General features: G+C 43.0%; 2 protein-coding genes across 3 annotated transcripts; both read left to right on the top strand.

The window, feature by feature from the left end:
* Window positions 1-1,020: 1,020 nt before the first annotated feature.
* Window positions 1,021-9,995, top strand: LOC121586822 (tRNA selenocysteine 1-associated protein 1). 2 transcript variants are annotated; one of them, XM_041903819.2, is made up of 9 exons: window positions 1,021-1,163; window positions 1,481-1,578; window positions 3,181-3,280; window positions 3,547-3,599; window positions 3,697-3,828; window positions 4,124-4,240; window positions 8,093-8,279; window positions 8,432-8,465; window positions 8,779-9,995. In XM_041903819.2, exons 1-9 carry the CDS (start codon window positions 1,140-1,142, stop codon window positions 8,937-8,939), a joined length of 906 nt encoding a protein of 301 aa, XP_041759753.1. In that variant the 5' UTR covers window positions 1,021-1,139; the 3' UTR covers window positions 8,940-9,995. The 2 variants fall into 2 exon arrangements, with proteins under 2 accessions (XP_041759753.1, XP_041759751.1); XM_041903817.2 differs by having other exon boundaries at window positions 3,178-3,280.
* A 1,107-nt stretch (window positions 9,996-11,102) lies between these two features.
* LOC121586821 (syntaxin-12) lies at window positions 11,103-18,124 on the top strand. Its single transcript, XM_041903816.2, has 10 exons — window positions 11,103-11,246; window positions 12,156-12,350; window positions 12,497-12,566; window positions 12,752-12,851; window positions 13,141-13,278; window positions 13,392-13,435; window positions 13,562-13,667; window positions 14,989-15,061; window positions 15,574-15,656; window positions 16,283-18,124. The coding sequence occupies exons 2-10, from the start codon at window positions 12,251-12,253 to the stop codon at window positions 16,373-16,375; spliced, it is 807 nt and encodes a 268-aa protein (XP_041759750.1). The 5' UTR covers window positions 11,103-11,246; window positions 12,156-12,250; the 3' UTR covers window positions 16,376-18,124.
* The last annotated feature ends 8,095 nt before the right edge of the window (window positions 18,125-26,219 follow it).

Here is a 26,219-nt window from a genome sequence, read left to right as displayed (position 1 = left end):
TGGACTAAAGGAGCTTAACATTACTCCTTAGTCCAAGGACTTTACATGTTCTGTTTAAAGGGCAAATTGGCTCTGGACGCAAAAACAGCCAAATACTCCCTCTAAACGTGAATCGATTCTCAATGGCTGTACGGTTATAGAAACTTAAATCCCTCTACTTTCATATCACATCAAAATAATTTCACTAATGCAAAATACACACTTTACTGTACACCGTTTTAACAGTTGCAGCCAACAGTAATGTTCAGTGACACGTTTGTGGCGTCTGTCTTCCGTTTACACAGGTGTTCAGAGACGCAGATAGCTAATTACCAAAGGTAGTCCACTCTGTCTTCCATTTGTGAGCTGTAACATGGAAATACGGCCAGTGGGAAGCCTCATTTTTTAAAACAATTATTTCTCGCTGATATGAAAGATAAGGTCCTTATGCTTCCATAACCATACTGCAAGCGATGCATGTTAATGTTCAGACCGAGCGTCGTGGCTCTTAACAAAACTGCCCCCCTACAGAAGACTCCTTTGTCCAATGACTCTTATGTGTTAATGTATTTGAACTAAGTCATGATCAAGGGCTAACCTATCCCCAATGTCCTAGGACTAGGTGATGACCTTGCTGTGAATAAAATTAAACTGTCAATTTACACATAATTCCCCACTTGTTTGATTCCATATAAGAGGTTTATGGATTATTTATAAATAAACTAACACTGTTTTGTGTTCAAGTTTATATATTTTTTAAATATTTTTTGGGGGCATGACAAGGAGTGGCATTGTGGCACAAACAGTTATATTTTCTGTTGTATTTTTGACTTTATGTTTTGTTTTACCCCATATGTAACTCTGTGTTGTGTTTTTATCGCACTGTTTTACTTCATCTTGGCCAGGTCGCAGTTGTAAATGAGAACTTGTTCTCAACTGGTTTACCTGGTTAAATAAAGGTGAAATAAAAAAATAAAACAGATCTGGGATCAGGCTAGAGAGCAGTCAATTGGACTTGTTTTGAAAGCGCATGCGCAGAAACGTAACTTTCCTGTTGCTTATTCCGACCGGACACTTGCAAGGTGTTGCATGTGTTTCATTTCGAGGGTTCACAACTGTAAATGTATGTAAAGAAAGCTTTACAATTTCAAGTCTAAAGCATGAGCACACTATGGATGGGAAACGTGAGTATTGAACCATTTCAGTCGACGTTTTTAACACTTCAGCTTGTAGCTAGCTAGGCTTAGCTTCCGCTTGTTTGCTAGCATACTAGTTAGCCAGCTAGTAGCTACATACATGACGTTAAGTGGCTAGCTAGCTAACTGATTTGGTTTATTAGTGCTAAGCGAACTTGATACAGATGGAACATTTTGACACCTTAATTGGTAGCTAAACACAGCCTTTATGATATTTGCAGGTGACGTGTGGTAGCTAACTGTTGTCTATGCGTTAGCTAACCTTAGCATGTTATGATAACGTTTGGCTGTGTTTGTTTTGGTAGTTAGAGCCCTACATGGATGAGAAGTTCATAACCCGAGCCTTCGGCACCATGGGGGAGTTGGTGGTGAGTGTGCGGATTATACGCAACAAGATGACTGGGTGAGTATTTTAGCTAACGTTAGGGCGTTTGACCTGAAAGTGTCGAACTAGTAACGTTAGCTACACTAGCCATACCAATCTGTAGCCAGGACAAACGTATTTTCACGATTTCACTAATATAATCGAAAACAATCAATCATAGCACGTTTTTGGCTCATTAAGTAATTTTTACCTGATAAAGTAGAATCCTGTTGGAAAATAATGTTAAAAGTACCGTTTATACTGCTAAAACATAACATGCATTGAAAATGATACTTTAGCTGCTTCCTGTTGTCATGGCTTTTTGAGTTATGACCGAGTGTCAAAACACTGCTTTTTAGATGTACAAAGTCATAATCAGTATGCTGAAATAAATTGTGATATTTTGAAGACCAATACATAAGTTACTCCCTACACACGTCACACTTGTGTTCAGATTACTTGTATTTTGCTAAATGAGTACCTTCTAAACAGCACACCCACCAATATTTACGAAGTGGTCACTCAAGACTGGAATTGATTAGCTTGTTTTACTGTAATCAATAGCGCGTGCAAATGAGTCACTCACATCGATTTTGTCTTGAAATCAATGGAACTGGGACAATAACCGCAGCAACATGTACCGTTTGCGCTCTTCTAGCGGTTAAGAGCGTTGGGCCAGTAACCGGAAGGTCTCCGGTTCGAATCCCAGAGCCGACTAGGTTAACAGTCTCTGTGCCCTTGAGCAAGGCACTTAACCATAATTGTAAGTCTGCTGTAAGTTGCTCTGGATAAGAGCGTCTGCTAAATGACTCAAATGTAAATGTAATGAACTTCGGTATACTACATGTATCTGTTAATAGATTACAACCTGTAGTAGCCATTTATCAATTTATATATCAGAGGAAATTATTTCGGTAGATGGCCAATACGGAAAAGGAAACGCATTTTTTTTTTTGACTGGATAATTCCAACAAATCACCACCTCACATCAGTTTCTAAATAGAGACAGGGGTTGGCTTTCTTTTAAATGATAGCTTAACGCTCAAATTCATGTGAGACCAGAGACTTTTATAGGAGGAGCAGACGTTGTCTGAAAATGACAGCTACGTTCTAAAGCCTCACTTACACTTACCATAAGCACTCCGTTGCACCGGATGTCATTCATTTGAATGGGGACCGTCCACAACGGAGTAGAATCGCAACGCCCCGTTGCGATTTGAAGGCTCCGTTGCGAGACGGGACGCGGCATACTTTGAATTTTTCAGTCTGGCCAGAGTCCGTCAAAAGAACAGGAAGTTACCAAACTACAAAAGTAGTGAAAATATGTGGTTTTTGACGATGGGGTTTATGAGATAGCTAGTAACTTGTAAACAATTACCCATTCCTATAAGTTAGTTTATTGTGATGGTAATGATGTTTGCGTGTAACGGAGTGCTCATGGGTAATATGAACAAGGCTTAAGTTCCACTACGGACTGGATCGAGTATGACAAAAACACTGGTACTAAACCGAAGTTCTGTTTTTTAAGCAATCGATTTTGTGAGGTCATGTCGACTAGAAACATTTTATGCTAACGTCACCAATCGGGGGTTTGAATGCAACATTGGACTGATATTCCTTCTCTGTGTTGCTCATTAGTAGTGGTGCAGCAGGTTACTGCTTCGTGGAGCTGACCGATGAAGCCACAGCTGAGAGGTGTCTTCGTAAAGTCAATGGAAAAGCACTACCAGGAGCCACACCAGTAAATATACCATTTAACAAAGCTACTTGGATGTTATGGATTCTAGTAAGTGTCCCAAATGGCACCCTATCCCCTATATAGTTCACTACTTTTGACCAGAGCCTAATGGGATGCAGACCTAGATTGTAACATGCTGCCTTTTGGTGACTTGAGCCAAACAGAAGATCTGTATGCAATTTGCCACATTTAGCTTTTGTATACATTTAATGCCTATTGTCATCATGTTGTAAATGAGCGTTTAAGGGAAGCCTTTTTGTACTTCACAGCCTAGAAGATTCAAGTTAAACCGGGCCACCTTTGGGAAGCAAGGAGAAAGCGGGTATATCAACAAGCTTGATTGTAAGTCAAACTATATGTCATGAGATGCCATATAGAAACATTGGAAATGAACAACTCCTTTTCTCTCTCCGCTGCAGTCCACTCTACTCTCTGTTCGTTGGAGATCTCACACCTGAAGTGGATGACGGGATGCTGTACGAGTTCTTCTACAACCGCTATCCATCCTGTCGCGGGGGGAAGGTGGTGCTGGACGGCACGGGAAACTCCAAGTGAGTCCAGGAGGATATTATAATCACTATGCTGGGTTTCCATACATCCAGGTTTATGTGATATGATGGCATGTGAATACAGTTGACAAGGCTATTTCCACTACCACTGCATTCACTACATCCACTGTTACTATTCCACTAACGGCTGTCCTACGACTATTTATAATATGGTCACTACTTTTGCACTAACAATTTAAATGTCTAAACTTCTTTCCACTACCCAAAAAAGTATTCACAGCTGAAGCGTTGTAGTTATTTACTTACTTGCTTGTCTGAACGTTTCTCTTGTCTCCAGGGGTTGTGGGTTCGTCCAGTTCCCAGACCAGAGGCTTCAGAAGCTGGCGCTGGAGGAGTGTCAGGGAGCGGTGGGGCTCGGGAGCAAGGCACTACGACTGAGCCTAGCTGCTAACAAGTGAGTTACACTTCAGTTCAGTTCTTACTGTTACACTTCTATAAGCCGTCTCCAGACATGGATTATATACCATAGCATAGTAAGAACTCTCGTTCTTCATTCGTAAAACCAGGGTTGTAGCATAACCCATTTGTTTTCCAAATCACCTTTTACAGCCTACAGTGAGGGGAAAAAAGTATTTGATCCCCTGCTGATTTTGTACGTTTGCCCACTGACAAAGACATGATCAGTCTATAATTTGAATGGTAGGTTTATTTTAACAGTGAGAGGCAAAATAACAACAAAAAAATCCAGAAAAATGCATGTAAAAAATGTTATAAATTGATTTGCATTTTAATTAGGGAAATAAGTATTTGACCCCTCTGCAAAACATGACTTAGTACTTGGTGGCAAAACCCTTGTTGGCAATCACAGAGGTCAGATGTTTCTTGTAGTTGGCCACCAGGTTTACACACATCTCAGGAGGGATTTTGTCCCACTCCTCTTTGCAGATCTTCTCCAAGTCATTAAGGTTTCGAGGCTGACATTTGGCAACTCGTACCTTCAGCTCCCTCCACAGATTTTCTATGGGATTAGGGTCTGGAGACTGGCTAGGCCACTCCAGGACCTTAATGTGCTTCTTCTTGAGCCACTCCTTTGTTGCCTTGGCTGTGTGTTTTGGATCATTGTCATGCTGGAATACCCACCCACGACCCATTTTCAATGCCCTGGCTGAGGGAAGAAGGTTCTCACCCAAAATTTGACGTTACATGGCCCCGTCCATCGTCTCTTTGATGCGGTGAAGTTGTCCTGTCCCCTTAGCAGAAAAACACCCCCAAAGCATAATGTTTCCACCTCCATGTTTGACGGTGGGGATGGTGTTCTTGGGGTCATAGGCAGCATTCCTCCTCCTCCAAACACGGCGAGTGGAGTTGATGCCAAAGAGCTCGATTTTGGTCTCATCTGACCACAACACTTTCACCCAGTTCTCCTCTGAATCATTCAGATGTTCATTGGCAAACTTCAGATGGGCCTGTATATGTGCTTTCTTGAGCAGGGGGACCTTGCGGGCGCTGCAGGATTTCAGTCCTTCACGGCGTAGTGTGTTACCAATTGTTTTCTTGGTGACTATGGTCCCAGCTGCCTTGAGATCATTGACAAGATCCTCCCGTGTAGTTCTGGGCTGATTCCTCACCGTTCTCATGATCATTGCAACTCCACGAGGTGAGATCTTGCATGGAGCCCCAGGCCGAGGGAGATTGACAGTTATTTTGTGTTTCTTCCATTTGCGAATAATCACACCAACTGTTGTCACCTTCTCACCAAGCTGCTTGGCGATGTTCTTGCAGCCCATTCCAGCCTTGTGTAGGTCTACAATCTTGTCCCTGACATCCTTGGAGAGCTCTTTGGTCTTCGCCATGGTGGAGAGTTTGGAATCTGATTGATTGCTTCTGTGGACAGGTGTCTTTTATACAGGTAACAAACTGAGATTAGGAGCACTCCCTTTAAGAGTGTGCTCCTAATCTCAGCTCGCTACCTTTTATAAAAGACACCTGGGAGCCAGAAATCTTTCTGATTGAGAGGGGGTCAAATACTTATTTCCCTCATTTAAAATGCAAATCAATTTATAACATTTTTGACATATTTTTCTGGATTTGTTTGTTGTTATTCTGTCTCTCACTGTTCAAATAAACTTACCATTAAAATTATAGACTGATCATTTCTTTGTCAGTGGGCAAACGAACAAAATCAGCAGGGGATCAAATACTTTTTTCCCTCACTGTATATACTGTACACTGCATGACCAAAAGTATGTGGACACCTGCTCGTCGAACATCTCATTCCAAAATCATGGGCATTAATATGGAGTTGGTCCCCTCTTTGCTGCTATAACAGCCTCCACCCTTCTGGGAAGGCTTGCCACTAGATGTTGGAACATTGCTGCGGGGACTTGCTTCTATTCAGCCACAAGAGCATTAGAGAGGTTGGGCACTGATGTTGGGCTATTAGGCCTGGCTCACAGTCGGCGTTCCAATTCATCCCAAAGGTGCTCGGTGGGGTTGAGATCAGGGCTCTGTGCAGGCCAGTCAAGTTCTTCCACACTGATCTCCACAAACCATTTCTGTATGGACCTCATTTTGTGCACAGGGGCATTGTCATGCTGAAACAGGAAAGGGCCTTCCCCAATCTGTTGCCTCAAAGTTGGAAGCTCAGAATCATCTAGAATGTCATTGCATGATGTAGCATTAAGAGTTCCCTTCACTGGAACTAAGGGGCCTAGCCCGAACCATGAAAAACAGCCCCAGACCATTATTCAAATCAAATGTTATTTGCCACATGCGCCGAATACAACAGGTGTAGACTTTACAGTGAAATGCTTCCTTACAAGCCCTTAACCAACAATGCAGCTTTAAGAAAAAAAAGAGGAAAAAAAGTGTTAAGTAAAAACAAAAGAGCAAATTATTAAAGAGCAGCAATAAAATAACAGTAGGGAGGCTATATACAGGGGGTACCGGTATAGAGTCAATGTGTGAGGTAATTGAGGTAATATGTACATGTGGGTAGAGTTAAAGTGACTATGCATAGATAATAAACAGAGTAGCAGCAGCGTAAAAGAGGGGGTGGGGTGGGGGGACAATGCAATAGTCCGGGTAGCCATGATTAGCTGTTCAGGAGTCTTATGGCTTGGGGGTAGAAGCTGTTAAGAAACCTTTTGGACCTAGACTTGGTGCTCCGGTACCGCTTGCCGTTCTCCTGGCATCCGCCAAACCCAGATTTGTCAGTCGGACTGCCAGATGGTGAAGCTTGATTCATCACTCCAGAGAACATGTTTCCACTGCTCCAGACTCCAGCCGGCGATTGGTGATTTTAGGCTTGTGTGCGGCTGCTCGGCCATGGAAACCCATTTCATGAAGCTCCCGACTAATAGTTATTGTGCTGACGTTGATTCCAGAGGCAGTTTAGAACTCGGTAGTGTGCTACAACCGAGGACAGACGATTTTTACGCTCTTCAGCATTCGGCCGACCCCCGTCCCGTTGTGTGGCCTACCACTACGCGGCTGAGCCGTTGTTGCTCCTAGATGTTTCCACTTCACAATAACAGCACTTACAGTTGACCGGGGGCAGCTCTAGCAGGGCAGAAATTTGATGAACTGACTTGTTGGAAAGGTTGCATCCTGTGATGGTGCCACGTTGAAAGTCACTGAGCTCTTCAGGAAGGCCATTCTACTGCCAATGTTTGTCTTTGGAGATTTTATACACTTGTCATGTGGCTGAAATGGCTGAACCACTAATTTGAAGGGGTGTCCACATACTTGTGTATATAGTTTATGTTTAGCTGTATTTGTATATCCAATATTGTTTCACTATTCCCCTCAGTCAAGAAGACCTGAGCAGAGTATCTTTCCCCAAAAATATCAGTTTTTCAACTCCTAAAGAGATGGGTTTAATCATTGTCCGATTCCTCGGTTACCAATAACCTCGCTCTCTCGCTCTCTCGCTCTGCTGCCTCTTGCTCGCTCTCTCTCTCTCTGCTGCCTCTCTCTCTCTGCTCTCTCTCTCTCTGCTGCCTCTCTCTCTGCTCTCTCTCTCTCTCTGCTGCCTCTCTCGCTGCTCTCTCTCTCTCTGCTGCCTCTCTCTCTGCTGCCTCTTGCTCCCTCTCTCTGCTGCCTCTTGCTCCCCTCTCTCTGCTGCCTCTTGCTCTCTCTCTGCTGCCTCTCTCTCTGCTGCCGCTCTCTCTGCTGCCTCTTTCTCTCTCTCTCTCTCTCTCTCTCGCTCTGCTGCCTCTTGCTCTCTCTCTCTCTCTCTCTGCTGCCTCTTGCTCTCTCTCTCTCTGCTGCTTCTCTCTCTGCTGCCTCTTGCTCGCTCCTTTAGAACGCGTCATAATCAATCAGACAACAGGGGGTGGGGGTCACATGGAGGAGGCTACAGACACAACCATAATCAATACAATCAACAGCCGTACGGTGGTGGATGGGGCTCATGGGGCTACGACCAGAATGGAGGCAACTATGACGGCTACAACTATAACCAGTATGATTACACTCAGAATCCTGTACAGGTAAGATTGCTGCCCTGCTTCCCCTTTGCTGGTGATATGTTACGTAGCTCAACGTCACTACTTCTTCATAGACATGCGATGTTACTGACCTTGTGTTTTCCTTCGACTTTTCAATATACACAGTCTATTAACCAACTCATTTAACGTTTCAGGAAAATGAAGCTGATGAAGATGATGGTCTGGAAGGTTAGTGTTTTTGTTTTTCTACTCCTTTTTCTCCAGACTAGTGTGGCCAATGATCTATGAGGAATGTAGGTGGTTCTTAATGAACATAGATTGATGTACTGCACGTTCCAAGGTTTTAACAGTACATGTCATTAGCGGAGGCGAGTCGGACTCATGCTTTTGTCATGAGGTAGCTCTGCCTGCAACTTCAGAATCATTGTCTAGATCTAATGGTTAAGGCGTTGGTTTCCCGAGCGGGAGACTGGGGTTCAGATCCCACCTGTGACCGCAGCAGGGATCAAATCGTCACTGGCTGCCTTTCCCTCCATTGTAGATCCTAACCCAGAGCTGGATGTGGTGGAAGCCAACAGGAAGTTTATGGAACACAGCGAGGAACTGTATGATGCCCTTATCGAGTGCCACTGGCAACCCTTGGAATCCTCGGAACAGGCCTTTGGAACCACGAGTAGCCTTCCAGAACCTGTCTACTGTTGAGGCATAAAATGAAATGGCAATATCCTCTTTTGCCATGTTATTTGGCCTTTCATATTATATTCTGTAGATGTTTGAGAATTTAATAGCTAAAGACATATCCCCAGTCCTTGACCATAACTGCCATTTGCTTACAGACATTATTTTTGTGTCAATTGACAAAAATGATTTATTTTGTGCATCTATTAATGTACATCTTTATTTTTTAAAAACAGTGGACACCTGGCCCATCCTGTACCTAAGAATAGCTTCCTGTTTTCATTTCTTATGCTTTGCTAAACCGCAAAGATGATGTTTGTATCCCAAATGACACACTATTCCCTATTTAGTGCAGCACTGCTTTTGGCCAGGGCCCACAATGGACTCTAGGGAATAGTGTGTCATTTGGGATACGTGCTTCTCAATTGAGGAGCAAGTGATTGTGTGATCTGCGGTGTTACACTCTGCCTCCTGTCTGTGTTTGTAAAGTTAGAATAAATGTATCATGTTGCCAGGTAGAAATGTCTTATAGAATGTCCCAACCAAAAATGACGGGAGTTGTTTCCAGTCTCATAGAGTTTAGCAAAGTATAACATTGTGGAAAGCTGCAGATAGAAATTCCATGAATAGAGCCGACGTGATTCCTTCTACATGTCACAGTGGCATGTTTCTTCTCTTTTTCTATCTGAACGTTCGAAAACATTGTGTACTGCTGAATGCGCCCCGGTCTCTACTGAGCAAAGTGAGAGGGCTCAGCATGGCCGGTTCCATCAGCAGAAAACCACATGACAGTCACAAGGTTTCCCAGTGACTGAAGGGGAGGCATGGGCTGCCATAGCCAGAGGGACCTCCATTGAATGAATCCCACGGTGGACAGGATTTGAGAGATTCTTTTGCATGACTAGGCCTACTCTGTTGAGTTTGTGTGAGTTTTTAGTTTCTGAATTCCTTTTTGTAATCCTCTTCTGCTCCCGAGTGAAAGTTGGGAACAGTTGTGAAAGACCTCTTCCTCCTTTTATTTTACTTTTATCTATGTAAAATATTGTTTTTAACAATAAAATTACAAAACCTTTTTTTTAAGCCCTTTTTAAAAACAGATTTGATTGAATATCCACTTCATTAACGTACACTTTGCTCCCAACCAGGGGTTGTTTTGCCTGTATGCAATGACATCATATGACAGTTTTGGACAATGGTCTATAATAATGACATGTTCATGTGCTAGTCAGAACTAGGAAACTCTGACATTTCTGCCTTGCTAACTGGTTGAACTTGGACGTGTATAACTACAACCAGTTAGCAGGTCGCACATTTCCTAGTTCCGACTGGCATTTGAATGCGGCATAAACACTTAATCGCTGACGCTATGTATTGGCGGTTGAGAGGCTTTGAAGCCACGGGTCGGGTTTATTGGGACTCTCCAGTAGGAGCAGCCCTCTATAGGAATGAATGGAATTCTACAGTATTTCAATTAAATGTTTTAAGGACAAAATTACATGTATTTAATTCTTGTTTGTTGTTGTTGTAGTGGGGACAGTAACATTAGTATTCTCCAAAAAAAATACTTGAAGGATTGAAAAATATATATTTGTTAATTTTTTTTATGTTGAGCTCACATAACTTAAAAGTATGCATTACGGTGTCTGTAATAGAATAAACGTGTCAAAAACTAATGTAGACATTAAATAAATGCATTTTTATAGCTTACAAAATATTTTCTACAATGGAGTACCACAAAAATGGCTGCGCGGTGGATTAACGCAGCGGTCCCTGTCAGCAGAGAGGAAGAGGAAGCGAGAGGCTCAACTCGGTGGAACTCTGTCTCCCTCCAGCAGGTGGCGTTTTTTCGTTTCGCCATTTGGTCAACAACAAAAAAAATTGCTGATTTGCCACGTGAGGTTTATTCGATCGATTAGAAGTTTCGTAATGCTTAAATTGTGACGAGTGTACTGATATAACTTTGAGAAAAAAACACTTATGAGAGTTGTCTCGAGATGGCTATGCATATTCAAGACATGAGGCTAGTAGCATAGCATCTCTCCATTGAATACAGGCGGTTGACGTCAACAGTCATCGAATATTCAAAAATAGATTACAATAATGAGATGTGTCCACCAATCCAAAGAAAGGATAGGCGGGAGCTAGACAGCCGGTCGTGCCGCTTTGTGGACAACGACTCACATTGTTAGGGCGGAGAGACGTGTATCTTGTCAGTATATCCATAATCTTGCTGTCTGTCATCCAGGGTTTATAACGTCATTGGTGTTGGGAGGGTGGCTTCTTGACGAAGGTACAAAGTGGATGTTTTAAGTGCTACGGCCCGCAAAACAAGTAAGAATTTATTGTTTTCCTTTTCAAGTGAACTACGTTAATGTATAGCTCACGGTGAAATAAAAAGCCACATTTTGTTGACACGGTTCTCCAATTCGCAGTGGAGTTGACTTCCTCACCATATGGTTCTGTGTTAACGAACGTTGCTAGCTAACGGATATTTACAACAGCTTCAGACTCAGATGCCTGTCGGCAATCATAGTCGTCATTTCAATTATACAAGTTAGAGAGACAACTCATCATTAGATGGATTTTATGTTTATTAGCACGTAGTTAGCTATCTAGTTTTATGGATAACCTGAGTTAGTTGGGTAACTTGCTACATTAGTTAAATCTAGTTAGCGATCTAAGGCTAACTGTAAATCATTTGATTTACCTAACGTTAGCTAGCTACATTCTGAAGGAAATACCTGGTAACTAGGGCAAACTCTTGCTTGTGTCCTACTTTGAGCTAGCTAGCCAGAGATTGAGGATGTATGTGGCAGTCTGATGATGTTTTGGGAGTGAGTATCTGCTCTTCATTGTCACTCTGTGTTTCCTGGAACGCCCCTGTCTAATGGGTGTGAGGAACAGAAAGTCGATTTCCTAATGGTTGTCCTAGATAGCGTTTCCTAGTAAAGGTATTGTTGAACTGGCCCGGACATATTGCAAAAGTGTGAAGAGTCATTACTTTTAACAGATACTGTTGTAATGTCAAATCATACTTCGTTATGAATCTATGACAGCACTTCTCTCCAGTTAGGACTAGGCATTTAACTGTTATGTAACTTGTGACACATTTTATTAGGCCTATTTTAGGACAAACTTGCCTGATAAGTTTGATAACACTGTTTATCTCTGTACTCTCAGTTATGTATTGATAGCAAGATAGCAAAACAAAAAACTAGTTCCTACTTTCTCCTCTCCCAGAGTTTTCACCCACCCACCTACATTCCCAATATACCTGCCACCCAGCCCCCAACAGTCTTCACCCTGAGGCCTAAGAGCACACCACACAGGTAGCAATGTCTTCCGGTAAAGCAGACCGCTATCGCACACAGCCACGGGACTCCAATACCCTCATCCAGACATGCAGCTCCAACATCCAGAAGATCACACAGAACAGTACGTATTGCTGCAGAAAGAGAGTGGACAAACCCAGGGTAGACGATTTAGTAATTAAGATCATTCAGTCAGGACTTTGTAATAATCTATGCTAGATGTATCCTATAGCTTACAGTTTAGATAATGTATTTTTTCACCCTTCCCAGCTGCCCAGATAAAGAGCATGGTGAATCAGCTGGGGACGAGGCAAGACACCAGCGAACTGCAGGACCGTCTGTAAGTATTCTCAGTGTTTTGCTTGTACATACACCGACAAACGTATTAATAAACATGCATCCATACACTGTCAAACTTATTTATGCGCCGAACACAGAACAGAACATATGTGTGTGTTCTATGTTACTCTCTGAGAGTTTGGTATCTCCCCTACTGACTTTGGACAACGGTTCCTGTTCCTTCAGGCAGCAGATACAGCACTTTACCAACCAGCTGGCCAAGGAGACCAGCAAGCACCTGAAAGACCTGGGCGCCGTCTCACTATCTTCAGCACCTTCAGAGCAGGTCAGTATCTGTTCCAATGAGTTTGTGTGTGTGTGTGTGACTGACTCCTCAACGATGACATTGGGTAACCTTTGTGTGTTTGAATGGCTCCAGGTTGAAGTTTCCCGTAGGTACAGATCTAGCATTAGCCCCCCCAATCCTAACCTTAACCATTACTGGGAGAAATGCAAAACTGACCCAAGATCAATGTCTAGGGGCAACTTCACCCTACACCACTCCTTGACAGTGACAACTCCTTGACAGTGACAATGTTTAGAATGACCCATTTCTTCTTCTTCTCAACCCACAGAGACAACAGAAGATCCAGAAGGACCGGCTGGTGAATGATTTCTCCGCTGCCCTCAACAACTTCCAGGCCATACAGCGCCAGGCAGCAGAGAAGGAGAAGGAGTCTGTGGCCAGAGCCAGAGCTGGTTCCCGTCTCTCAGTAAGGCTTTGATAATGGATAGAATGCTGAATGTAAAACCATTGGCAGGTTTTCTATTTTCAAACTTTCAAGAGGATATTTTGCTTATGTGATGTCTGGATCCTCTCTGTCAGGCTGAAGATGGTACCTCTGAGGAACAGCTCGTGTCTTTTGATAAGTACGTTCAAGCTTCTCTCTCAAAGGAGGATGTTTTGAAACTTATCTACTCCAGGATATGGTTCCTGATTTCTTAAATATCTCCTCTTCTCCATATGTGTTTTCTCGCTGTCTTTCTTTTCTGTAGCCAAGATGATTGGGGTCAGACAACCACACAGACGACAGAGGAGGCCATAACAGAAGAGGACTTGGAGCTTATCAAGGAGAGAGAGACCAACATCAGACAGCTGGAGGTAAATCTCTCTGTCTCTCTCTGTCTCTCTCTCTCTCACACACTCCCTCCATCTATGTATCTCTCTGTATACCAAACATTAGGAACACCTTCCTCATATTGAGTTGCACCCCCTTTTGCCCTCAGAACAGCCTCAATTCGTCGGGGCATGGACTCTACAAGGTGTCGAAAGCGTTCCACAGGGATGCTGGCCCATGTTGACTCCAATTCTTCCCACAGTTGTGTCAAGTTGGCTGGATGTCCTTTGGGTGGTGGACCATTCTTGATACACAGGAAACTGTTGAGCGTGTGAAAACCAGCAGCGTTGCAGTTCTTGACACAAACCGGTGTGCCTGGCACCTTATACCATACCCCATTCAAAGGAACTTAAATATTTTTGCCTTTCCCTCAATGGCACACATACACAATCTACGTTTCAATTGTCTCACGGCTTATAAATCCTTCTGTAACCTGTCTCCTCCCCTTTATCTACACTGATTTGAAGTGGATTTAACAAGTGACATCAATAATGGATCATAGCTTTCACCTGGTCTGTCTATGTCATGGAAAAAGCAGGTGTTCTTAATGTTTTGTATACTCAATGTATACATCTTTCTCTCCCTCACTACATAGGGTGCTGGTCAAACTAGTGCACTGGGGAATAGGGTGCCGTTTACAGGGGGTTTTCTGTATAGAAAAGAGGTGGGCCACCTAAGTGTGTTTTCAGGCTGCCTATGTCCAAACAGTAAAACAATTACATCTTTGCAAAATACTTTCCGGGATGGAAATACGTTTTCAGTGTAAACTTAAACAACTTTAAGTTATGCATTCAGGGGTATTTTTGTCATGGCATGGGGCCCCCATTGATTTTCTTATGTTTGAGTCACTCAGATAGCATAAGCCATGGCAAGATGTGTAGAATTTCAGGAAATTAGCATTAAAGCTGCATATATTCTCTCAGCCCCATGGCAAAATGTGTATAATATCAGGAAATTAGCTTTAAAACAGCAAAACTATGTCACCGCGGGCAACGGGAGAGCCTCTAAAATGTTCTGTAAGGGACCGCACCATTGGCCACGCCCCCGCCACATCCACCACCTAAGCCCCATTTTGATCCAGGAAAAAAACCTGATTTTAGGATTCAGCCGGTGCCTGGGGACCAGACCAATGCCTATGTTCATCATGTGGCATAAACAGGAATGCATTACCTTTCTCATTGTGTTATATTGTGTTATTTCAGCATTACCTTTTTGTTGAGTTGTGTTATTTCAGCATTACCTTTATCATTGAGTTGTGTTATTTCAGCATTACCTTTCTCATTGAGTTATGTTGTGTTATCTCAGTCGGACATCTTGGATGTGAACCAGATCTTCAAGGACCTAGCAGTGATGATCCATGATCAGGGAGATATGATTGGTGAGTCCCATCACTGTTGTAGTACTGGAGTCTAGTGCCCAATCAGTTACTTCCTTCATAAAACCCACCACTCTAAAACATGATTTGAACTCTCTAAGAGTATGATTAGGTTTCCGTATATACACATGCTTACAGTTAGAAAACTGACCCCAAAAACATCTGTATTATTGGAGCAAACTCTGCTGATTGTCTTGTTTGAAATTAAAATGCATATATGTGTTTAAAAAATAAGCTGACCCACCATAAGGCAGAGACAAGCTGAGGCACCATAAGGCAGAGACAAGCTGAGGCACCATAAGGCAGAGACAAGCTGAGGCACCATAAGGCAGAGACAAGCTGAGGCACCATAAGGCAGAGACAAGCTGAGGCACCATAAGGCAGAGACAAGCTGAGGCACCATAAGGCAGAGACAAGCTGAGGCACCATAAGGCAGAGACAAGCTGACCCACCATAAGGCAGAGACAAGCTGAGGCAGTGTGTCTGAACCTCTTCTCCGTGTGTTTCCACCACAGACAGCATAGAGGCCAACGTGGAGAGTGCTGAGGTCCACGTAGACCGAGGGACAGAACAGCTCCAGAGAGCCGCATACTACCAGGTAAGGGGAAATATCACTGTTGCAGAGTAAGACTCTACTACCAGGTAAGAGGAAATATCACTGTTGCAGAGTAAGACTCTACTACCAGGTAAGAGGAAATATCACTGTTGCAGAGTAAGACTCTACTACCAGGTAGGAGGAAATATCACTGTTGCAGAGTAAGACTCTACTACCAGGTAAGAGGAAATATCACTGTTGCAGAGTAAGACCCTGTGTCCACTGCTAGCTAGCAGTGGCCGCCGATAAAATGAGGGGGCCCATTAATTTTCAATAGGAGTGTCTCGCGCCAAACTGAGCCAGGTGAGAGGAACTGAGCCAGGTGAGAGGAACTCGCTGAGCAATGTGTGAACAGAATGTACAGTAATTTGGGGAAAGCTGAACATTCTGCACATTCCCAGCGATATCATGGCGCAATTGACCAATTGAGGCTCACTGTAGCTTTCAGACTGCTGGATTGGCTGTTGATCCCTTTGCCCTTTAGAACAGCCTCAATTCGTCAGGGCATGGACTCTACGAGGTTTTGAAAGCGTATAAACTGAGCAGTATAATGAGTCTGGTAGCAGCAGTTTGTTTCTGCTTGTCACCACCCACCATCCATCCCATCCCTCTGCTCTGTCTCCCCTCAGCTAAAGTCCCGTAAGAAGATGTGCATCCTGGCCGTGGTCCTGTCCATAGTACTAACCATACTGGGCATCATCATCTGGCAAGCCACCAAATGAAGAGAGACCTCCCCCGACCTGAAACACTAGCCTGGGATGGGATCCCCTGAGCGGTAAGAGAAGGGGATGCCCGGCTAGCTCACTGTTGGCAGAGGTCAGGGGTCAGTGGAGTGGCATCAGGGGCAAAGGGATGGGTCTAGGATGTAATCTTACCTGTTACCTGACATTCCCCACCTGAGCTCAAGACCTCCATCTAACCTCCTCTCTCATTTACCCTGAGACAACGCAGTAGTATTTATATTCAAATGAAGGAGAGTATTGGAGTGAGATGGGGTGGGGAGAGTGGATTAATAGGAAGATATAATCTTATGATCTGTTTCAGTTCATTTTGTGATATTTACTGCACTAACACTAACATTTATTGTATTTCCAAAAGCAGAATTATTGTTATTATTGTAGGGGTGTAAATGATTTTTGTAACCTGTACATTTCCGTCACCTTTCTGGTGTGTAAACATTTTAGAGTCCCACACTCCATTCAAGTAACAGGAGAGGTTTCACGAACACAGATTAAGCCTAGTCCTCGACTAAAATTCATTTTCGATGGAGATTCTCCATTGAGCATGAATTTTAGTCCATGCGTGACTAGGCTTAATCTGTGTCGAGGAAACCACCCCATAGTCCTTATATTGCTCAGGTGAGATGAGGTTCTGATAGCAACTTTGTTTTATCCAACTGTATACATGATAATAACAAACTCTGGTCGTAATAAATATATTTATTAACACCGTTGCAAGAGCAAACCAGTTGCCGGAATGTTTTTTAGTCGAGGACTAGGTATAATCTTTGTCAGGGAAACCAGCCCCCTTGCGGTAGTATTATGTAATGAAACTTTTTTTTCCTCACGGTTCCTCCCTGCCTTAAGAACATGTTAGCAGAACAGGGACTTATGTTGTAGATGGTGGTGATGACTGGATGTGATGATCATAGTTGTATATGTGCTGTAAAACTGAACTTATGACTGATTTTCTCATTATGATGCAACTCTTTTGTGTGTATATATATATTACAAAATCTTGGACTATAAACCATTTTGAATATTTTCCGGGTAAGAAAGAAATATCTGTTAAATGCAACCACAGTTTTAAATCTACCTGTTTTGTATTGATTTCAATGGCTTCTATCGGTATTTATAAACAAAAACTACTTCCCAACACTTCGTTCTAAAGGGTTATTTATTTTGGTGTGCTTTTGAATGTTCAAGAAATGTAGTGGTTCGCACACAATTTCCTTTTTCCTTTTTTATGTTTTGTTCTTTTCTTTTTACAGCAGGGATGAAAGATTAACCCAAGTTTCAGTGTGTTTTGTATGTTGAAGGTGGAAAACAAAACACTGTCCTGTAGGCAGTGTAATATGGTGGCCAGTAGGAGTCAGTGGAGCTCTGAATACAGGCGCAGGAGAAGATGGAATGTTCATGGAAAAGCTGCAAACTGCTGATTTCAACCATCTGTTTTCATCGGGTTCAGATTCACTGCATCCACGTAGATTCACACTGAATGGCCAATAAGAATGGAGTAGAGTTTAATTATTTCAGTACCAATGAAACAAGTTGAAATTTATACCGTGGTTTTATAGTTTGTACAAGGATGCACATTTAGTTGACAAGTAGGTAAGACACCTATTTGCATCAGCAGAAGCAGTCTTCACAAGTCTGTCTATATACAGTGCCACAAGTATGTTCTGTTACATCCTGTCCTTCAGAGTGGGATGATTCCCTTAGTGTGTTTCATTAAAACGGACATGAACATGGCCCAAGTCGTTGATTCTCACTGTATTCATCTGCTTCTACTGGTTCTGAAACGTCCCGCTGAGTCACTGCCATACATACAGGCCCTTCAGATCCAGCACTCTAATGTATTGAGATTATTCCAGACAAACAACACCAGACAGGCGGTGAATCCCAAACCACCCCCTCGCCGCTACCATCTTGCCCTCCGTTGTCATGTGTTCCTTACTGAACTACGAGGGTGATTTAAGCACCACAGGTAACTTCCACAAAACTGTGAATGATCTGAGAGACGAGGCAAGAAGGGCCTTCCGTGCCGTCGAAAGGAACATAACATTTGACATCCCAATTAGGATCTGGCTAAAAAAATACTTGAATCGGTTATAGAACCCCATTGCCCTTTATGGTGGCAGAGGACTACAGTCCATTACGGCTTTCAAAGGAAGACCCAGCCGTGATCTGCCCAATGATGAAACTCTTCCAGGCGAACTTGAAGCATTTTATCCACGCTTCGACAATAACAACACCGTACCGTGCGTGAGGGCCCCCACCGACACAGAGGACTGGGTGATCTCGCTCTCCGAGGCCAATGTGATTATGGTCTCTAATCAGGTCAACACTCGCAAGGCTGGACGGTATTCCAGGGCGCGTTCTCAGAGCATGCGCAGATCAGCTGGCAGGCATCTTCACATATTTTCAACCTCTCTTTGTCCCAGTCTGTCATCCCCACGTTTTAAACTGACCACCATCATCCCTGTTCCCAAGAACTCTAAGGCTTCATGCCACAATGACTACCGCCCTGTAGCACTCACATCTGTAATCATGAAGTGCTTTGAAATGTTGGTTATGGGGCACACACAAACTCAAATCATCCCAGACACCCTAGACCCACTTCAATTTACATACAGCCCCAACAGATCCATAGACGACACAATTTCAATTGCATTCCACACTGCCCTCACCCACCTAGATAAGACGAATACTTGTGTGAGAATGCAGCAAAGTGTTCAACACCGTAGTCTCCTCCAAGCTCATCACCAAGTTTAGGACTAGATCCTGGACTTCCTGACGGGCCGACCCCAGGTGGTGAGGGTAGGCAACAACACATCTGCCACGCTGACCCTCAATACAGGGGCCCAACAGGGGTGTGTGCTTAGTCCCCTACTGTACTCCCTGTTTACCCACGACTGCAACACCATCATCAAGTTTGCTGACAAAACAACGGTGGTAGGCCTGATCACAGGCGACGATGAGACAGCCTTCAGGGAGGTGGTCAGTGACCTGGAAGTGTGGTGCCGGGACAACAACCTCTCCCTCAACGTCAGTAAGACCAAGGAGCTGATCATGGACTACAGGAAACAGGGGGGGGACACGCCCCCATCCACATCGACGGGGCTGCAGTGGAGCAGGTCGAGAGCTCCAAGTTCCTCAGTGTCCAAGTCACTAAGGACTTAAAATGGTCCACTCACACGCGCACAGTCGTGAAGAAGGCGCAACAGCGCTCTTCCCCTTTAGGAAGTTGAAAAGGTTTGGTATGGGCCCTCAAATCCTCAGAAAGTTCTAAGGCTGCACCATTGCTTGGTACGGCAACAGCCCAACCTGGTCTCAGATAATTGTTTATTATTCTGTATGTAAATCCGAGACACTCCATTTAGTATGATACAGCTGAAGTCGGAAGTTTACATACACTTTAGCCAAATACATTTAAACGCAGTTTTTCACAATTCCTGACATTTAATCCTAGTAAAAATTCCCTGTCTTAGGTCAGTTAGGATCAACACTTTATTGTAAGAATGTGAATTATTTTATTTATTTCATCACATTCCCAGTGGGTCAGAAGTTTACATACACTCAATTAGTATTTGGTAGCATTGCCTTTAAATTGTTTAACTTGGATCAAACGTTTCGGGTAGCCTTCCACAAGCTTCCCACAATAAGTTGGGTGAATTTTGGCCCATTCCTCCTGACAGAGCTGGTGTAACTGAGTCAGGTTTGTAGGCCTCCTTGCTCGCACACGCTTTTTCAGTGCTGCCCACACATTTTCTGTAGGATTGAGGTCAGGGCTTTGTGATGGCCACTCCAATACCTTGACTTTGTTGTCCTTAAGCCATTTTGCCACAACTTTGGAAGTATGCTTGGGGTCATTGTCCATTTGGAAGACCCATTTGCGACCAAGCTTTAACTTCCTGACTGATGTCTTGAGATGTTGCTTCAATATATCCACATAGTTTTCCTTCCTCATGATGCTACTCTGTTAATTATTTATGCATAGTCACTTTAACTCTACCCACATGTACATATTACCTCAACTACCTCAACTAGCCGGTGCCCCCGCACATTGACTCTGCACCGGTACCCCCCTGTATATAGCCTCCCTACTGTTATTTTATTTTACTTCTGCTCTTTTTTTCTCAACACTTTTTTTGTTGTTGTTGTTTTATTTCACTTTTTTATTAAGAAATAAATGCATTGTTGGTTAAGGGCTGTAAGTAAGCATTTCACGGTAATGTCTACACCTGTTTTATTCGGCGCATGTGGCAAATTTGATTTGATTTGATGCCATCTATTTTGTGAAATGCACCAGTCTCTCCTGCAGCACAGCACCCCCACAGCATGATGCTGCCACCCCCGTGCTTCATGGTTGGGATGGTGTTCTTCGGCTTGCAAGCAACCCTCTTTTTCCTCCAAACATAACGATGATCATTATGGCCAAAAAGAGGACATTTCTCCAAAAAGTACGATCTTTGTCCCCATGTGCAGTTGCAAACCGTAGTCTGGCTTTTTTATGGCGGTTTTGGAGCAGTGGCTTCTTCCTTGCTGAGTGGCCTTTCAGGTTATGTCGATATAGGACTTGTTTTACTGTGGATATAGATACTTTTGTACCTGTTTCCTCCAGCATCTTCACAATGTCCTTTGCTGTTGTTGTGGGATTGATTTGCACTTTTCGCACCAAAGTACGTTCATCTCTAGGAGACAGAACACGTCTCCTTCCTGAGTGGTATGACGGCTGCGTTGTCCCATGGTGTTTATACTTGCGTACTATTGTTTGTAAAGATGAACGTGGTACCTTCAGACGTTTGGAAATTGCTCCCAAGGATGAACCAGACTTGTGGAGGTCTACCATGTTTTTTCTGAGGTCTTGGCTGATTTCTTTTGATTTTCCCATGATGTCAAGCAAAGAGGCACTGAGTTTGAAGGTAGGCCTTGAAATACATCCACAGGTACACCTCCAATTGACTCAAATTATGTCAATTAGCCTATAAGCTTCTAAAGCCATGACATAATTTTCTGGAATTTTCCAAGCTGTTTAAAGGCACAGTCAACTTAGTGTATGTAAACTTCTGACCCACTGGAATTGTGATACAGTGAATTATAAGTGAAATCATCTGTCTGTAAACAATTGTTGGAAAAATTACTTGTGTCATGCACAAAGTAGATGTCCTAACCGACTTGCCAAAACTATAGTTTGTTAACAAGAAATTTGTGGAGTGGTTGAAAAAACGAGTTTTAATGACTCCAACCTAAGTGTATGTAAACTTCCGACTTCAACTGTATGTTACGTTTCCTATGGTTACATAAGAAAGATGGTTACTTATGGCAAAAACGAAAGTAGGGTGGTTGGTCAGGGTAGATGGGTGGGTGTATAATTAAAACGTTTAGCAACCCAAAGGTTGTGAGTTCATATCATCATGGCCAACTATAGCATTTTAGCTAATTAGCAATTTTTTAACTACTTACCACTTTTTAGCTACTTTGCAACTACTTAGCATGTTAGCTAACCCTTCCCCTAACCTTAACCCTTTTAGCTAACCCTTCACCTAACCCTAACCTTAACCCTTTAACCTAACTCCTAAACTTAACCCTAACCTTAACTAATTCCTTGCCTAGCTAACGTGTGATCGGCAGTGTATCAAATACTTGTTCTCCCCACTGTATATATATTGTAAAGTGGTTGTCCCACTGACTATCATAAGGTGAATGCACCAATTTGTAAGTCGCTCTGGATAAGAGCGTCTGCTAAATGACGAAAATGTAAAAATGTAAATGTACTTTCTTCAAATTCGTAACATATAATACGAATGGGCGATGTACATCCACAAATACATACAATACGAAATGTAACATATCGGGTGTTTCCTCTGATTTACGTACAGAATAATATGAAATGGTCTGAAACCAGGTTGAATCCCATGGCGCTACAGAGGGTGGTGCGGACAACCCAGTACATCACTGGCGCCGAGCTCCCTGCCATCCAGGACCTCTTTATCAGGCGGTGTGAAAGGAAGGCCTGGAAAATCGTTAAAGACTCCAGCCACCCAAACCATAGACCAGGTATCATCAACTAGATTAATCCGTGGGCCGATTTTTCTAGAGCGGATGATCGGGGGGCTTGAACATAATTACAAATAATTTGTGCTGCAAATTGACCGCAAGAAGCCTAAACAGATATAACGTTTGACTAAAACATAATAATTTTAAACCTTGCTTACATTTGTATACAATCACGTGTCTCTCTATTATGTGTGAGAATACTTGGGAACAGATTTTTTAAATTAAAACTTGGAGCTGATTTGTGTTTTTACAGTATTTTATGTCGTTGTCCCCCCCCTACCTTGCCCCCCACAATTGAATATATTTTTTATTCATATTTTGCTCAAAAATCATGTGGGGCCAAAGGGGAACCCTGCCATAGACTGTTCTCTCTGCTTCTCTACGGCAAGTGGTACCGGTGCATCAAGTCTGACACCAACAGGCTCCTGAACAGCTTCTATCCCCAAGCCATAAAACTGCTAAATAGCTAACATGGACTCTCTGAGTTGACCTTTGTATTTTAGTTTTCTATGCACACTCACAGGACTCTGCACACGAACACACAGACACACACACAGACACACACACATAACATGCACACACATTTATACTGACTCTACACACGCACATACAATCATCATTTACGCTGCTGCTACTCTGTTTATCATATAGTCTGTTGCCTAGTCACCTTACCCCTATACATATCTACCTCTATCACTCCAGTATCCCTGCACATTGTTAATATGGTATTGGAACTGACCCTGTATATAGTCACCTGACCCCTATACATATCTACCTCTATCACTCCAGTATCCCTGCACATTGTTAATATGGTATTGGAACTGACCCTGTATATAGTCACCTGACCCCTATACATATCTACCTCTATCACTCCAGTATCCCTGCACATTGTTAATATGGTACTGGAACTGACCCTGTATTTAGCTTCTTACTTTCTCCTGTTCTTCTTATTTCTATTTCCTGTGTGTTTCTGTTCTCCCTTCTGTTACGTTTAGTGCTACGTTGATATTGATTACTGCATTGTTGGGTTTGGAGCTTGCAAGAATGGCATTTCACTGTACTTGTTCACGTGACATTCAAAACGTGAAACTTGAAAGTTGGTTGTGAGGTCTGGGGTCCGCACACCAACCAAGAATTCACAAAATGGGACAAACACGAAATTGAGACTGCATGCAGAATTCTGCAAAAACATCCTCCGTGTACAACGGAAAACACCAAATAATGCATGTAGAGCAGAATTAGGCCGATACCCACTAATGATCAAAATCCAGAAAATAGCTGTTAAATTCTACAACCACCTAAAAGGAAGCGATTCCCTTACCTTCCATAACAAAGCCATCACCTACAGAGAGATGAACCTGGAGAAGAGTCCCCTCAGCAAGCTGGTCCTTGGGCTCTGTTCACAAACACAAACAGACCCCACAGAGCCCCAGGACAGCAACACAATTAGACCCAACCAAATCATGAGAAAACAAAAAGATAATTACTTGACACATTGAAAATAATTAACCAAAATGTGCACACAGGCTATGTGCACACTGCCCACAAAATGAGGTGGAAACTGAGCTGCACTTCCTAACCTCCTGCCAAATGTATGACCATTTTAGAGACACATATTTCCCTCAGATTACACAGACCCACAAAGAATTCGAAAAACAAACCCAATTTTCATAAACTCCCTTATCTACTGGGTGAAAAACCACAGTGTGCCATCACAGCTGCAAGATTTATGACCTGTTGCCACAAGAAAAGAGCAACCAGTGAAGAACAAACACCATTGTAAATACAACCCATATTTATGTTTATTTATTTTCCCATTTGTACTTTAACTACAGTGAGGGAAAAAAGTATTTGATCCCCTGCTGATTTTGTACGTTTGCCCACTGACAAAGACATGATCAGTCTATAATTTTAATGGTAGGTTTATTTGAACAGTGAGAGACAGAATAACAACAACAAAATCCAGAAAAACGCATGTCAAAAATGTTATAAATTGATTTGCATTTTAATGAGGGAAATAAGTATTTGACCCCTCTGCAAAACATGACTAAGTACTTGGTGGCAAAACCCTTGTTGGCAATCACAGAGGTCAGATGTTTCTTGTAGTTGGCCACCAGGTTTGCACAGATCTCAGGAGGGATTTTGTCCCACTCCTCTTTGCAGATCTTCTCCAAGTCATTAAGGTTTCGAGGCTGACGTTTGGCAACTCGAACCTTCAGCTTCCTCCACAGATTTTCTATGGGATTAAGGTCTGGAGACTGGCTAGGCCACTCCAGGACATTAATGTGCTTCTTCTTGAGCCACTCCTTTGTTGCCTTGGCCGTGTGTTTTGGGTCATTGTCATGCTGGAATACCCATCCACGACCCATTTTCAATGCCCTGGCTGAGGGAAGGAGGTTCTCACCCAAGATTTGACGGTACATGGCCCCGTCCATCGTCCCTTTGATGCGGTGAAGTTGTCCTGTCCCCTTAGCAGAAAAACACCCCCAAAGCATAATGTTTCCACCTCCATGTTTGACGGTGGGGATGGTGTTCTTGGGGTCATAGGCAGCATTCCTCCTCCTCCAAACACGGCGAGTTGAGTTGACGCCAAAGAGCTCAATTTTGGTCTCATCTGACCATAACACTTTCACCCAGTTCTCCTCTGAATCATTCAGATGTTCATTGGCAAACTTCAGACGGGCCTGTATATGTGCTTTCTTGAGCAGGGGGACCTTGCGGGTGCTGCAGGATTTCAGTCCTTCACGGCGTAGTGTGTTACCAATTGTTTTCTTGGTGACTATGGTGCCAGCTGCCTTGCGATCATTGACAAGATCCTCCCGTGTAGTTCTGGGCTGATTCCTCACCGTTCTCATGATCATTGCAACTCCACGAGGTGAGATCTTGCATGGAGCCCCAGGCCGAGGGAGATTTTGTGTTTCTTCCATTTGCAAATAGTTGTCACCTTCTCACCAAGCTGTTTGGTGATGGTCTTGTAGCCCATTCCAGCCTTGTGTAGGTCTACAATCTTGTCCCTGACATCCTTGGAGAGCTCTTTGGTCTTGGCCATGGTGGAGAGTTTGGAATCTGATTGATTGACTGCCTCTGTGGACAGGTGTCTTTTATACAGGTAACAAACTGAGATTAGGAGCACTCCCTTTAAGAGTGTGCTCCTAATCTCAGCTCGTTACCTGTATAAAAGACACCTAGGAGCCAGAAATCTTTCTGATTTAGAGGGGGTCAAATACTTATTTCCCTCATTAAAATGCAATTCAATTTATAACATTCTTGACATGCGTTTTTCTGGATTTGTTTGTTGTTATTCTGTCTCTTACTGTTCAAATAAACCTACCATTAAAATTATAGACTGATCATTTCTTTGTCAGTGGGCAAACGTACAAAATCAGCAGGGGATCGAATACTTTTTTCCCTCACTGTATGTGCACATCATTACAACACAGTATATAGCCATAATATGACATTTGACATGTCTCTATTCCTTTGGAACTTTTGTCAGTGTAATGTTTACTGTACATTTTCTATTGTTTATTTCACTTGTAAACAAATGTTTTCCCAAAGCCCTCTGAACTGAAATTGAATTGACTTCCAGAGAGTGGCGATGGGATCAATAAACCAATAGGCCTAAACTTCGGGACAAACTCCTGACTTGAATGATACAATTCATGTTCCACTTTTAATTAATAAAAGGAGCATGACATTAGGTAAAACGCTGTATGGAAACCCAAAAAGAGTGTGCAGTGTGACGCAGCGGAGACCATCTGCAAAGTTGAAGATTGACTCTTTTGAT

The sequence above is a fragment of the Coregonus clupeaformis genome, chromosome 17 (genome assembly GCF_020615455.1).
Source record: "Coregonus clupeaformis isolate EN_2021a chromosome 17, ASM2061545v1, whole genome shotgun sequence".
Lineage (NCBI taxonomy): Eukaryota > Metazoa > Chordata > Actinopteri > Salmoniformes > Salmonidae > Coregonus > Coregonus clupeaformis.
Note: the sequence above shows the minus strand (reverse complement) of the source record. Positions and strands in the feature narration are given on the sequence as shown.

What these genes read in the sequence shown, in the direction of transcription:
- LOC121586822 (XM_041903817.2), top strand. Translation starts at nt 1,140, where the DNA reads ATGAGCACACTATGGATGGGAAAC. An exon ending in GGGAAGCAAGGAGAAAGCGG is followed by an intron (nt 3,600 to 3,696) that starts GTATATCAACAA and finishes TCTCCGCTGCAG; the next exon opens with TCCACTCTACTCTCTGTTCG. An exon ending in GACGGCACGGGAAACTCCAA is followed by an intron (nt 3,829 to 4,123) that starts GTGAGTCCAGGA and finishes TCTTGTCTCCAG; the next exon opens with GGGTTGTGGGTTCGTCCAGT.
- LOC121586821 (XM_041903816.2), top strand. Translation starts at nt 12,251, where the DNA reads ATGTCTTCCGGTAAAGCAGACCGCTATCGCACACAGCCACGGGACTCC. An exon ending in CAGCTCGTGTCTTTTGATAA is followed by an intron (nt 13,436 to 13,561) that starts GTACGTTCAAGC and finishes TCTTTTCTGTAG; the next exon opens with CCAAGATGATTGGGGTCAGA. An exon ending in CCAACATCAGACAGCTGGAG is followed by an intron (nt 13,668 to 14,988) that starts GTAAATCTCTCT and finishes GTGTTATCTCAG; the next exon opens with TCGGACATCTTGGATGTGAA.